This window comes from Propithecus coquereli, unplaced genomic scaffold (genome assembly GCF_000956105.1).
Source record: "Propithecus coquereli isolate 6110/MARCELLA unplaced genomic scaffold, Pcoq_1.0 Scaffold459, whole genome shotgun sequence".
Classification (NCBI taxonomy): Eukaryota; Metazoa; Chordata; class Mammalia; order Primates; family Indriidae; genus Propithecus; species Propithecus coquereli.
In genome coordinates this window covers 1254345-1267618 of record NW_012150385.1, presented here as the reverse complement: position 1 = coordinate 1267618, position 13274 = coordinate 1254345, and the positions used below count along the sequence as shown (strand labels likewise).

At 54.1% G+C, this 13274-nt stretch overlaps 1 protein-coding gene across 1 annotated transcript in view; it reads right to left on the bottom strand.

The window, feature by feature from the left end:
* Positions 1–2260: 2260 nt before the first annotated feature.
* ENTPD6 (ectonucleoside triphosphate diphosphohydrolase 6 (putative)) overlaps positions 2261–13274 on the bottom strand; it is a 30285-nt gene continuing 19271 nt past the window's right edge. The window contains 9 exon segments of the mRNA XM_012655048.1: positions 2261–3529; positions 3756–3868; positions 5027–5083; positions 6262–6402; positions 7976–8077; positions 10162–10226; positions 10785–10864; positions 11652–11740; positions 12658–12693. Of these exon segments, the coding sequence (XP_012510502.1) occupies positions 3431–3529; positions 3756–3868; positions 5027–5083; positions 6262–6402; positions 7976–8077; positions 10162–10226; positions 10785–10864; positions 11652–11740; positions 12658–12693 (782 nt within the window). The 3' untranslated portion in view covers positions 2261–3430.

The following is a 13274-nucleotide window of genomic DNA, read 5'->3' as shown; positions in this document are numbered from 1 at the left end:
GTTAACTTTTAAATCTATGTGGGGAAGCATTTCTAATTACAATACAAAATCTGGAAGTCACAAAATAAATTGGTATGAAAATACAAATATGATCAATTTAAATAAAAATAGTAATATTAAAATGGGGAAAAATTTGAACACATTCTATTACAATGGGCCAATTTCTTTAATAAAGAAAGTGCTCCTAAGTCCGGGCGGTGGCTCACGCCTGTAATCCTAGCTCTCTGGGAGGCCGAAGCGGGCGGATTGTTTGAGCTCAGGAGTTCGAGACCAGCCTGAGCAAGAGCGAGACCCCGTCTCTACTAAAAATGAAAAAGAAATTAATTGGACTACTAAAAAAATATATAGAAAAAATTAGCCGGGCATGGTGGCGCATGCCTGTAGTCCCAGCTACTCGGGAGGCTGAGGCAGGAGGATCGCTTGAGCCCAGGAGTTTGAGGTTGCTGTGAGCTAGGATGACGCCATGGCACTCTAGCCCGGGCAACACAGTGAGACTCTGTCTCAAAAAAAAAAAAAAGTGCTCCTAAAATCCATAAAGAATGGCCACAATCTTATAGAAAAATTGGCAAGGGACATGAATAGATGCTTCACAGAAAAGGAAATACAAGAGGCTTTTAGACATACAAGATGAACTAGATCAACGATACTAAAACCACCAGTTACCATTTTTTTATTTGCCAGAATGGCAAAAATTGAACTGTTTGGCGGTAGCCGTGTTGGTAAGGACACAGGGAGGCCAGCACCGACACTTGTTGGTGGGATAAAAGGGAATGTGGCCACGTCCACTACAACTTACAATGCTTGTGCCCTTAAAACTGGCAATGTCAGGATGCTAATGTATATGGAAGTGGGACTGGAAACTTGTTGCTGGGGGGCCTGTCACCCAGACGTGGGAATGCCACCAGCCACCGTAGGGCTGAGGCAGCCCAGCGTGCAGCAAGTGGGCGTCCAAGTGGGAGCAGAGCAGCGTGTGGGTGTGCAAGGAGACCTGTCTGAGCACGTGGTTGCACGTGTCCTCCGGGAGGGGAAAAATTCTCACTGCACCCCAGTCTGCGTCTTTGACAATGTGCTAGGACATGCACATGTAGCTATTTTTGAAAAATGAGAGCCTCCTTTATTATCACAAAAGACACTCAGAGCAAAATGACTCGCATATTTCGCCAGGCCCAAAAATATTCCATGACTTATTTGGCGCTCTTTTGGGAAACTTCCAGTTGTTTACTCTTTTTCAGATATGAGATCACTAACCTTCTATAAACAGACCAAATCGATTTTTGCTCTACTTCATGTGTCTTTGATTCTTTGCCTCTGGAGTTCTTTAAATATTTAAACTGTTGGATATTATGGAAGTGAAAAGTGCTGGTGGGGCCCCTGCCAAGGTGGGGGCGGTGAAGCTGGGGAGAAGACAGGCTTCCTCATGCCCTCCTCCAGCAAAGGCTTCCTAGCTTTGGTCCTAAGGCGATGTTTTATTTGGGGGAGCATCTTTCCTGCTTTGTGTTTTCTGGCCTGTATCACATGTTGACCTCCAGGCCTCTTCCCCAAGGTTTAAGTTTTGGGAGACCCCTGGGCAGAGCACACAGCTAGCTTCGGTTTTGTGCAGAGGTTTGTTGGTGTCCTAGGGTATCCCTCCAGCCTCTGGGGATGGGGTGGTACCGACCACCCTCTGCAGTGTGGATGCCTGTCCTTTTCCAAGTGTCCTGCAGGCACCAAGCTGCTCAGACATCAAAAAGGTTTCACATGTGGATCCCTCTCCTGCCTCTACCCATGGTGAAGTGCAGGCTCTGGGAGGGGAGAGTGAAATCACCCTCATTCTGTCTTCAGAACCCTTTCCTCCTCTGCATAGGCCTCTACCACATAAACTGGGAAGTCCCCGTGCCAGCCCGTCCCTCCTGCCACAGTTGGGGGGACAGACAGGCTTGGGGGACTTCGAGCAAACACACATGGGGCATGGGTCAGCTCAAAGCCTTCCCTTGCACGTGACCCCTTTGGGACTGTCCTTGCTGAATGCAATGACCTGGGGGCTTACGACCCACCTTGGCTGTGCTGCAGTCGAGGGCCCAGCAGGGGAGGGGCTCTGCTGTCCAGACTGCTGGAGGGCAGGGTCCCTTGGCCAGGCCACTTCCTAGCCTAGGAGGACTTAAAACATGCCACTTCCTGTGTCACCCTACTTTGGCAGTTTTTTTTAAACTTTAGTAAACAGGGATCTGGAAAATAGTGCTGTTGCTCAATGAGAGGAAACCCAGAGGAAAAGAAACCCTTGTAAACCTTTTATTTTGAGTGGAACATGAGGTTCGGCTTGTGCCGTGTACTGTACATTCACCGAAGAAACGCCAGTGGACTCGGGCACAGGGGCCCACACCATGCCTCAGAGGATGCAGGCCCAGGGCTTACACTGTCCATGAGGGAGGGCGGGTCAGTCTGAGGTGGACAGACCATGGCCTGGGACACCACAAGAGTGCAGTTCTAGGGACTGTGGCTCAGCTGAACTGTGGAGGGGCTGTGTCCTCCGACACTGCCCTCATTGGGCTGCAAACGGCTCACAGTAGCGATACATTCACTGGGACACAGAGGTGGTGTCCATAAAAGGGGGCTCAGAACACAGTTTCTACACAAGCACTCGGTACCCACACAACAGGGATGTCACTCAAGCAGCATGGCCACAAATAACGTTACAGCGGTTCACATTCAGCACCCGCCCACAGTGGGAGACGTTCTCCGAAGAGCGGGCACAGGAGGTCTGCAGGGAGGTGTCCCCCAGCCCCTCTTCCTACCCAGAGCGTTCGCTCCATTGCTTAACCCCAAACCACGTGTGCTTCGAGGAGAGCAGAACTCCGGGCGATTGCATGCATCCACACCTGAAGAAGAGATGAACACGCTCAAGTCTGGAATTCACCTCAGTCCAGCTGCACTTACCATCCTGGAGGGCACGATGGACCTCGCTTGGCTCCCCCAAGCAAGGACAGCCTATACAACCTCCTCAAGCTCTCCCAGAGAAGGCGGAGGTCTGCCCTTGGGGAGGGAGGAAGCCGACAGGGGCTGGGAGACAAAACAAGACCCACGTCCCAGGGACACACACAGCAGCAGCCACAGCCCCACAGGTGGAGAGGTGGGATGCGATGGGAGCTGCATTGCCACCTCAGCGTGTGCCTGTGTCCCGTCTGGTTCACTGCCCACCTGGAGCCAAGGCAGGCAGGAGGCATCAGGTAGGACCTGAGTCCAGACTCGGGCCAGCCCTCTGGCCAGATGTGGCTGGGAAAGGCTGACGCACAGGCCCCCTGCAAGTCCACGAGAGATGCCACTGCAGGCTGCAGGGAGGAAGGGGCTCAGCCCACACTGTGGCCCCTTGAGGACCACGAAGTCACCACGTCCAAGACAGGAAATCCACGGAGACCACCACTGACTGGGGGGCAGGGACTGGGCAGCTGGGCCGCTACAAGGCTGGATTCTTCTGTCTGTTCAGGGAGTCGATGTAATGAAAAATGGCCCCCAGAGCCCAACTGGTCTCAACGTTGTCAATTTTCCGAGTCAGCTTGAGAAAACAAAGGGGGGGGAACAGGAGGTCATCACACACCGTGACAGGAAAGGCCAGAGGGCATCTGCGGATGAAGGTGTTTGCTCAGGAGGCTAGAAGCAGCTCTGGGGGCTCCTTGGGAGCCAGGGACAGCTGGGGGATGGGGACCCCAACAATGGGAGCAGCGGTTCCTGGCTCCTCACCCCGTAAAGGGGATGGGGGTGCCCAAGAGGCAAATCCTTACCTTCAGCACTTTGCTCCTGGGAAAGCCAAATTCCTGCAGCAGCAGGCTGATGTAGGTGAGGTCCATGCACGCAAAGGGGCTGCTGTGTGGCTGCGTCTCCAGGGTCCGACACACTAGGGGTGACACGGCCAGTTCCCTGTCAGGTTCCAGGTGATCCACTCCCAGGGCCGGGGGAGTGCACAGACCCAGTGCTTCCCACCCTGGGAGCCCCCCAGGACTGCAACTGAGTGAGGGACGGCAAGGTGCCCGGAGTGCCCCAGAGACCGTGGTGAGGCTGGCCCCAGTGTCCCCCAGGCCCATGCTCCTGGGCCAAGTGGCCCTGCACATCTTGTCTTGGGGTCATGGGCTACCATCTCCTAGGCCACATCTCTGCACCTGAGACCCGTGACACCTCCTCAGGTGTCAACCTGAAAAAAAACCTGGGCTTTCTGGGGAATGAAAATGAAAACTGAGCTGTCTCAGAACAATCCACGTCTGCTCTTGAGGAAGAAAGACAAATCCACCGAGAGCCATCCCAGGATTCTGCTTGGAACCTTTTCCTGTTGAAGAGTGGCGGATACCCAGTGTTCATGGGGACAATCTGGAAGTGATGTGAAGCTTAAAAAAAGAGCCACTCTTTTTGGGAGGGGGAAGGTAGGACCTTTTATGGAGAAATATACAAAGTTTAACTCTTAACCTGCAAATTGGAATAGCACACAAAAGGGCAGAATGTTTTCCCCAAGACTGCCCCACGTTCACTCCTGGCCACTGGGGTGCGCATGAAGGGGAGGGGCAGTAGGATGGTGGGAGCGGTGTGGGGGCAGCTGTGCAAACCGCCTGTGGCCCCAGGGGCAGCTCTCCACCCCCACATCCCAGGCTCTGCTGTGCAGGGTTCCCACCTTCTTCAGGGTTGTGTGACAACCGTGAACTTACTGGGACATGCCAGGGGAAATCACTCTTAGGGATACTGAGTAGCAGTGAAAAGGTGCAGGAGAAATGAAATTGAGCAAGTCTGTTCCTCACAACCATCTGAGAGAGGGGCTGAGACAGTGGCCCTTTCAGAGCTGAGAACACCAAGGCCTCTGCCCACGGCCAACGTTAGGAGGGGTGGACCTGGGGCGTGGGCCCCACACGGTGACCTCCAGTGCATGCTGAACTCCACGCTGGAAGACCTATGAATGCTTGTTGACGGAATCAGGAACCAAACCCAGGAGTTCTGGAGCCAGTGCCTACGTCATAAGCACTGTAGCGTGTGTGTCGCCAGCTGAGCTGGCTTCCACGGTGTCACTTACCGTAGTTGGCTGCGAGGTCAAAGTCTCCAACCACGAGGCTGCCTCCCTTCTCTGCATCTGTGGGACGAGACGGAACACACGGTCTGTGGAGCATCAGGAAGCCTGGGGTGCTGCCGAGGCCTAACGCTGGCGTGGAGGACGCTGGACCCGGAGCTCCAAGGCACCCAGAGAGGCTCTCGAGACAGGCCCTCCAGCCGCAGGCGGCCGCCTGCCACACTGATGGAGGTTTCTCAGTGATGTGGCTCGGAGCCGGCAGGTGTTCCACACAGGACCACATGGTGGGAGAAGGGGATCAGAGGGTCACTCCACACCCCAACCCTGCAGTGTCCCCCACCCAGAGAAAGCTCACCAGGATCCCTGGGCCCCAAATTGAACAAATCCTAATTTTAAGTTAAGCAAAATAAAAGTACAGAAAAGGATATGTTTCCTGAAACCATGGCCCTGAGCTCAGCATATTCTAGCATCAGTTTCCCAAATGTGAAAAAAAAAAGTTCTTTTAAAAAACAGTGAGGGGTGGTTTGTTGGGTCACCTTCCACGTTGGCCACCCCCGGGCCCTGGTCAACAGCAGCAGAGGGAGCTGGAACCGTGGCATCACTGGCTTCTCTTGAGCGGCTTTTATTTTAAACATTAGTGCTCTTACCCTAAATACGGGCCACACACTCCGATATTCTCCATTTCATTAAAAAAAGTCCTGGTCACCACTCACTGAAGTGACTCCACAACCCTCTCCAGAGTCTCCACAGTCTGACGAGCACCGGCCTTGCAAACATCTCCTTCTGCCCTGACCTGGCTCCCTGGGCCGTGAGGGGTTGAGGTGGGACTCCACATTAAGTGGGCTGACCATCCCACAGAGAGAGCAGCCACCCGCATGCCACAGAAGAGCTCCTCCAGCCAGAGCTCCTCCCTGGGGCCAGCACGGAGTGGCTGGCTGCGTGTCCAAGAAGGTCAAACAACGCGAGTCAGCACAGGGCAAGACCTGCCTCTGGGAATTTAAATCGACAGCAAGTATCTGAACACGTATCTGACAAGTAACTTTACCAAATGGCTCAAAAGACTAATCTGTCTATAAAAAGGGGGCTTATTACTTCCTACTGAGGACAAGATGCCTTCCCCTGTCACTTCTGCCATCCTGCAGAGTCCATGACAGCAGGGTTACTCGGCTGTCACAGGCCCTCTGCCCCTGGAGACCCACACCGGCCCTGACCACCCCGCTCCGCCCAGCCGGGCCCCTCACCAATGAGGCCGACACTGGCTGCCAGGTCGTAATAGTAGGAGAAAGCGTAAAAATCCACGTGCTTCACTTCTTCTGTCCTGTGCACTTTGTTTCGCAGGATCTCTGACACTCTGCTGGTGCACAGCTCGTGGAGGCTCGCTTCTGGGGAATACCACAAAGCCAGAGGTTAGGGGCTCCAGGCACCCGGGCCACGCAGTCCCTCGAGGCCCTTCCCTGGTGACTTGAGACCCTGACCTGAACTGGCAGAACCCCCTAAAGTTGGGAGTGCTCATCGCACATGCCAAGAGCAGCCCTTTAGGAGCCACAGCACTGCTGGCCCAGGTTAGCAGGGAGAGACACCCCTGAGTATGAAGGTGACCAGTGACTCCTGACCCTGAGGTGGGGGCCACCGAATCCTGATACCCGCCGGCCTCTTGCTAGGCTGTGAGCAGCCGTCCCGACCCAGCCCGCAGGGACTGTCTGGCCCGTGCCCACCCTCTGCCAGCCCTGCCTTCCACTTCATCAGCCACCTTGGCAGGGGGCCTGCACCCTCACTGTGTCACCATCGAGGAAACACCGGCCTAGCAGGCCACGGCCAAGCTCAGGCCAGGCTAGGTGGAGGAGAACGGCAACACAGGACCCCAGAGGCTGACCGACTGCTGAGGATGCCTGATGGGCGCCTGGCCCGGCCTCCCACCTACCCCCAGTCCTGCGCCCCTGTCTCCCACTGTTCCGCACGCTTCCCCGTGTTCCCACAGTCCACAGAGCCACATCCCTGCCCTTCAACTTCATTTCCTCCTACTGTCCCTGGGCAGGTCACACCACCTCCTCCGTGTGCAGTGAACACAGCAGCAGCCGCTTCAGGGCCTTTGTGCGTGCTGTTCCTCCGGCCCGCAGAGCCGCTGCTTTAGATCTGTGCGGCTGTGTGTCCCACCCCTTCCCGTCACCCCATGAGCCCTTCGCTGGCCGTCCTGGTTGAAACTGTGATCTCCCTCCCAGCACCCTCTGCCCTGCTTTATTTTTCTTGGAAGCACTTTCATGTGTTTCATGTCTGACTCCCCCCCTGGGACTCCAGCTGCACTGTCCTGCCGTGCCCTGGCCTGCAGCGGGGCCTGACTCTTGGCACATGCACAAGTGGACGACTGAGGCAGAGGGATCTACACAGTCACCAAAGCCAGATGTGTCCCATGCCCAAGTGTCCAGCCTGGAAACTACATTTCAATCTTTCCTTTAAAGAAACTGCAAAGAGCAACAGAGACCACCCAGGGCGAGAGGGGCGAGTTTGGCGGGGCCCACGATCACCAGGCGGTAGGGGCAGCCTTGGGTAGGCGGGTGGAGCAGACCCTGCAAAAGGAGAAGCCCTGACTTCTCCCTCTATTCAACTCTGCTCAGCACTGAGCCTCTGGGCTGATGGCCAGATGTGGCCATTTGTCTCCAAGCCCTGAGGTGGTTCAGGTCCTTCCTCACTGGAGGCTTGTCAGGAAATTTGGCCCTTTGGAAGAAGCATTTAGCGCCAGACAAAGGAGCCTTGTGCAGAAGCCCCAGGGGAGGGAGGGAGCGTTCCCAGCACTCTGGCAAAGGCCTCCTGCAGGAGGGTTCTCAGAGCCTCTGTTCCCAGGGCAAGCCCTTGTCTGTGAGCCTGTGAGAGGGGTCTGGACGGCCGCCCTGTTCCTCAGGGGACGTGGGAAAGGCACGGGGGAAGGGGCAGAAGCCACTGACGAACAAATCACCATACCTGCCTTCTGCCCTGAAATTCTGTACGTCACTTCGGCGTGTTCCCACTCTCCTTTGAAGCTGGGAGACAAACAAGGGCTGACCAACTCCTTTCCATCCTTCGCTGAAATAAAAGATAAAAACAAGAAAGAAAAAGGAAAGCACACTACCACCGGAACCTGCACGGAGCTGTGCCGTGGACGCCGCACAGGCACGCTGCCCTGGAGCGTCACGGGATGTACTTCCTTCTGCCACATGAGACCTGACTCTTGGGGGCCTTCCGGGACAACCCCCCTCTGTTAAGGAAGCTGCAGCAAAGCCTCGTCCACCCTGGAAACACAACCAATACTCAAACTACAGGGCCAAGCACTGTTCAGTCAATTGTCACAACGACCCTGTCAGGAGGGAGCTATCACTGTCCAACATTATAGATGACTGAGGCCACAAGTAGCCGGCAGGTTGGTGGCAAGGCCAGGACAAGAGCCACTAGGTGCCACCAGGCCTCGAATTGAATCTGTGCTGTTCTACGACACAAAAGCTGGGTCCCACACTAGCAAACGAACTGTGGTGATGGTCTCCAGGGCTGCCCCTGCGGTGCCACCCCTCGAGGATGGCATAATGCTCTCCCACTGAGGGAAGGGCTTGCCCCTTCCCTGGCTTCTGGCCTGGGACTGTTTTCACCAATGGACTGGACAGAAAATGACGGCATGTGACTTCAGGGCAGTCTTCCTCCTCCGGAGCTGTCCGGAAAGCAGCCCAGGCTACTCTGCTGGGACAAGGCCATAATATGCAGGAGTGCCCAGGTGAAGAGAGCCACCCTGGCCAGGCCACATGGGACCCTTGGGTCCCCATTGGAGGTGTCCAGGTACAGAGAGCTGCCCCAGCCAGACCACATGGGACCCCAGTGGAGGTACCCAGGTGTGGACAGCCACCCCAGCTGGGCCACACAGGACCCCTGGGATCCCCATGGAGGGGCACCCAGCCAAGCCCTATGGAATCATGAGAAACCACATGACTGCTGTTTGTTGTTTTCCCCACTCCATTTGGGGGTGTCTCATATAATAACAGCCAACGAAACAGGCTCATTCTCCTGGCTGGTGTCACAGTCCTCAAGTGTCCAAAACAGGCACTTTGTACAGCCTGATGAGGAGACAAGACCCTCCCCGCTGCTCTGCGGAGTGGGCGAGGACTCAGGAGGCTGAGCCGTGATGCTACAGAGAATCACAGAGGGGCAAATGGGGCCTGCCTTCTTGCTGGCTAAATGATAGGTGTTTTCTGGCCTTCTTTAGCTGCAGGTGTGTTCGGGACGTGGACGTGTTTTTGGTTTGCAACAAAAGGGATACCATCATGAGAAAGAAAGAACTGAAACAGGGTATGCATGGGAAAACGAGAATTCCAGCTGCATACTGCCGCTCTGTCAGAACATCCAGGCCCCTGGAAGAGGCGGGCCGAGGGAAGGCCTCTGTGGCCTGGTGGGTACCCTCAGGGAAGACAGGTGGTGCCAGCCTCAGGGCAGTGCCTCCACCCCCTGAACCGCCAGGCTATCCCCAAGCTCTCCCAAGAGCCGGTGCGCACTGCCCAAGGCCCATCAGGAAGGAGCAGAGGTGGCCTGGGCCCAGGCACGGACTCCATCTCCGGTCAAACATGTCTGGAAAGGCCAAGCTCATTTTCTGTGTTCCTTGACAGAGCAAGAGATGACAGAGGGATGTTCTCATAATGCTGGACTCGTGAACAACAGAAACTTTCCCTGAAGGCAACACTCATATCACCTCCCCATCGCCCCTGCTGTACTGTCTGGGACAAGGTTCTCTCTTCAAATCTCCCAAACGAGTCCACTCCAAATGTAGGTGATGACCGTACAGTTACTCAGGTTCCTAAAATCCTCCAGCTTTGTGTTTCGGAAATGATTTCACTAGCATCTCTTTAAAAAAAAAAAAAAAAATTAGAATGTGCACAGGTAAAACACATTGCCCTTGGTCTCCACCAGGGTGCCACCTACAAGATCTGGGACATGTCCCTCCTGGGCCAGCAGCACCCATGTCCCACCGGGCACCAACGTGCTGCCATGATAGCAGCGGGGCAGAAGGGCTGGGAGGGGCAGGACCTCTCCCCGGGGCCAGGTAGCCGCCCTTCCAAGGGGCTCCTCATTCGCACTGAGAAAGGAAGGCAGAGGCCACATAGCAGGCCTCAGATGGCACGTCCACTCACCAGGCTGCCCTTCCACGCCGCCCAGGATCGCCAGCCGCGCCGACATCAACCCGAGCCCGAGGTAACTGGGGACAATATGCTGGGTGAGGGGTGGCCTGCTAAGGCGCAGGGCACAGCACACTCAATCGCTGGGACCCAGCACAAGTGGGAAAGGAGGGATCCGTGGCAAGGCAGTCAGCAAGGCCTTTGTGCTGCTTCTACAAGCCTCTTTTTGCAGAGTCTGGGCATTCAGCTAATCAGCCCACCAAGTGGGGGCCTGTTACGTGACAGCAGCTCACCTGGGAGCTGTGGCCTGGTAGTAAATGAGGCAGGTTCTGCCCTGGTGTTCAGAATCCACCAAAGGCGCCATGAGGCAAACAGGTGGCTCAGAAAACTCCACATGGGCTCTGCCCACTCTTTCTCCAACCTCCTCCAAAGCAGAAGAGAATCAGCACAAAAGGAAAAACGTAATTATGCTGCAGGTAAAAAATGAAGGAGGGAGGAGGCAAGTCCAGGTGGAGTGGATTCAGGGCATGGGGGATTTCAGGACCTGCTCACACCATGAGGCAGGAGCCGGAGGCTCAGGAGGGGCCCTGCGATGCTGGGGGCTGTGTTCCCGACCACCCGCGTTTCTGAAGGCAGACCTGTAAGAGTAGAGCTTGTAGGTCCTGTTGAACATCCGTAGTGCAGTCAGGTAGCCGGGCGGGGAGGCCTGCAGGGTGGCCTGGGGAGAATACAAGGCTACTGTCCTTCCTGCAGTTCTTTCTATAACATTGTCCCCAGCCCCAATTCATTTGAAAGGATGGGGATACTCAGATGGAGTCAAATAAATGAGCTTTTCATTAAATTCACATGCTGTGAAAGAACAGAAGCAAGCAATGAAAAATAAAATGTCCAGAATGAAAAACTAGTTTCCTTCCTTACGAGCAACATTTTACTCATTTTGACACATATGGCCCAGCCAAGACACCCATCATATCAGTAAATCTAAGTGTTCTATTCCACTGAAAACTAAAAATAATGAGAAGAAAATGAGTGGGTGACGAGGGAACTGTTTTTAAAGCAGTAGATGGTCTTAACGGGGAGTGTTTTCATCTCCCTTAGAACATTTATCTTGAAAAGGGTTGGCTCTCCCCATCCACATACTGGACTAAATAATGTCCACTCTTGCTCCTTCCCTGGAACTCTAAAGGGGAAAGGAGCAAAGTCTTCACATTCTCTGGTCCAAAGATCTCCAGCTATTATCTAATTTATCATCCCACTAACAATCAAATTTCTGTTATTGGGGTTTTTTTGCAGACAAGAGTTAAAATCCAGGTAAGAAGCACCATCTATGAACGAGTCTGGCCCTCAGAAGAGGAAATGACCTCAGGGGCACCTTCGGCCTCCTCCATGGGTGGGCTGTACCACCCTCCACAGCGCTGCACCCCGGGCAGGGCCTGTCTGGTCCCTCCACGCATGGGCGGGCCTCAGAGGTGGGCAGGGTGCTGCGGTCGGCAGGGGCTGGTTACCTCGAGCCGTGGCAGGAAGGTGATCTGGGTGGATCCTCCGCCCAAATCCAGCATGCCCACACTGCTCCTTCCCGGGGCTTTCAAACTGCCTGAGTACAGCAAGTGAAACAGCACTGTCGTGTTAGCAAGCAGCTTAGAACAGCAGAAAAATGAAAGAGGTTAAAAGCTAGGCCCTTCAGGAGAAAGATAAACAAGATAGAGATGTAGCTCACCTATTTAAGAATCCCCATTTAAAGTTGCACTACACATTTAAGGGATAAGATCAATGGCTCTACCAGCTACAGCTTTAATTTGGATCATGACAGGACATTAACCTTTAGGAGACATACTGGACCTGTCGTATCTACTGGGAAGGCCACTGGCTCCTCTGAAATTCCTGCACAGGCCCTGCAAGGCCCCTGCTCCAACTAGCTTCATCTCCGCTCCCCAAAGCATCTGAGGTGGAGGCTCCCCAGCCATCTCCTCACATCACTCTACTCATGAAAGGCGCAAATCTCGCCAGGAAACTCCTTTCTTTTTTATACATACGTCACAGATATTGCTCTTTTCCATAATTCCAGTAAAGGGACAAAAATCCACATGCACTGGGAACAATAAAAACTGACTCCTTGCCACCTGTTTCTAAGAACAGATGTTTGTTTCCTGTTCCACCTACAGCAGAGGAACTCAATTGCATCATTCCCATCACATTTAATATTTGAAGACGTGACTGGTTTTAGTCATAACTTCTCCAAGCAATGAGAGGACAGGGCCCCTGGTGGAAGTTGTGCAGAAGATGGGGTGGGGGCCGTGCTGGGATGGAGGGACCCCCTCCCAGCTTGTCAGTTCACTGCTCACCTGCCCCCAGCCGGGCCCAACACCCCACTTTAAGCCAGCAACACCATAAAAACCCTGAGGGGCTATCTTAGAGTGTAGAAACCAGGCCCTTGCCCTCAAGAAAGCCCGGCTGAGCCCTCCTCTGCAGGCGTCTGTGAACCGCTGGCCTTGATGACAAAGTAACATGCACCTGTCAGGAAGTTGACGGTGATCCACGCTGAAACGCCTGGAAGAGAGTGTCACAGACAGCATTTTAGTCACTTGCGACGTCAACGTAACAAACAGGGCCGCTGAATAACTATTTTTAGATTTCAGGAGCACAAAGGGACCACTTCCTCACTATGCTCAGCCTTCAGGCCATCTACGGAGAGGAGCATGACTCGAACACGAACCCAGCAGCTTCTGACAGACTATCCTGGAAGATAACACACTAACCCAGGTACTCTACCAAATGCTACCTCTCTCCCTCCTGTTCTTCACCACCAGCTTCCGCTTTTCAGAAGAAGCAGGAGCAGAACTCAATGCTCCGTCCCTCCCCCATATATACTTTTAAGGTCATATTTAAAATTAGGCTAATGTGGAAGCTAAAACGTCTCTCTCTTAGAATTAACAATGCAACAGCAACATAAATATGACAGCGACTGGAGATTCACTCCAAATGTTCTTAAAACTGAAAACATGATGCTTCCAGAAACTTCATCTGTGCCAGGTTCAGAGTTGGTCAGGAGAGAATCTGTCTCTGACACCGGCCCCCAAAAGACCCTCTGGGACACTGCAGTTGTGAATGGGAAGGGCTGTGACTTCAGT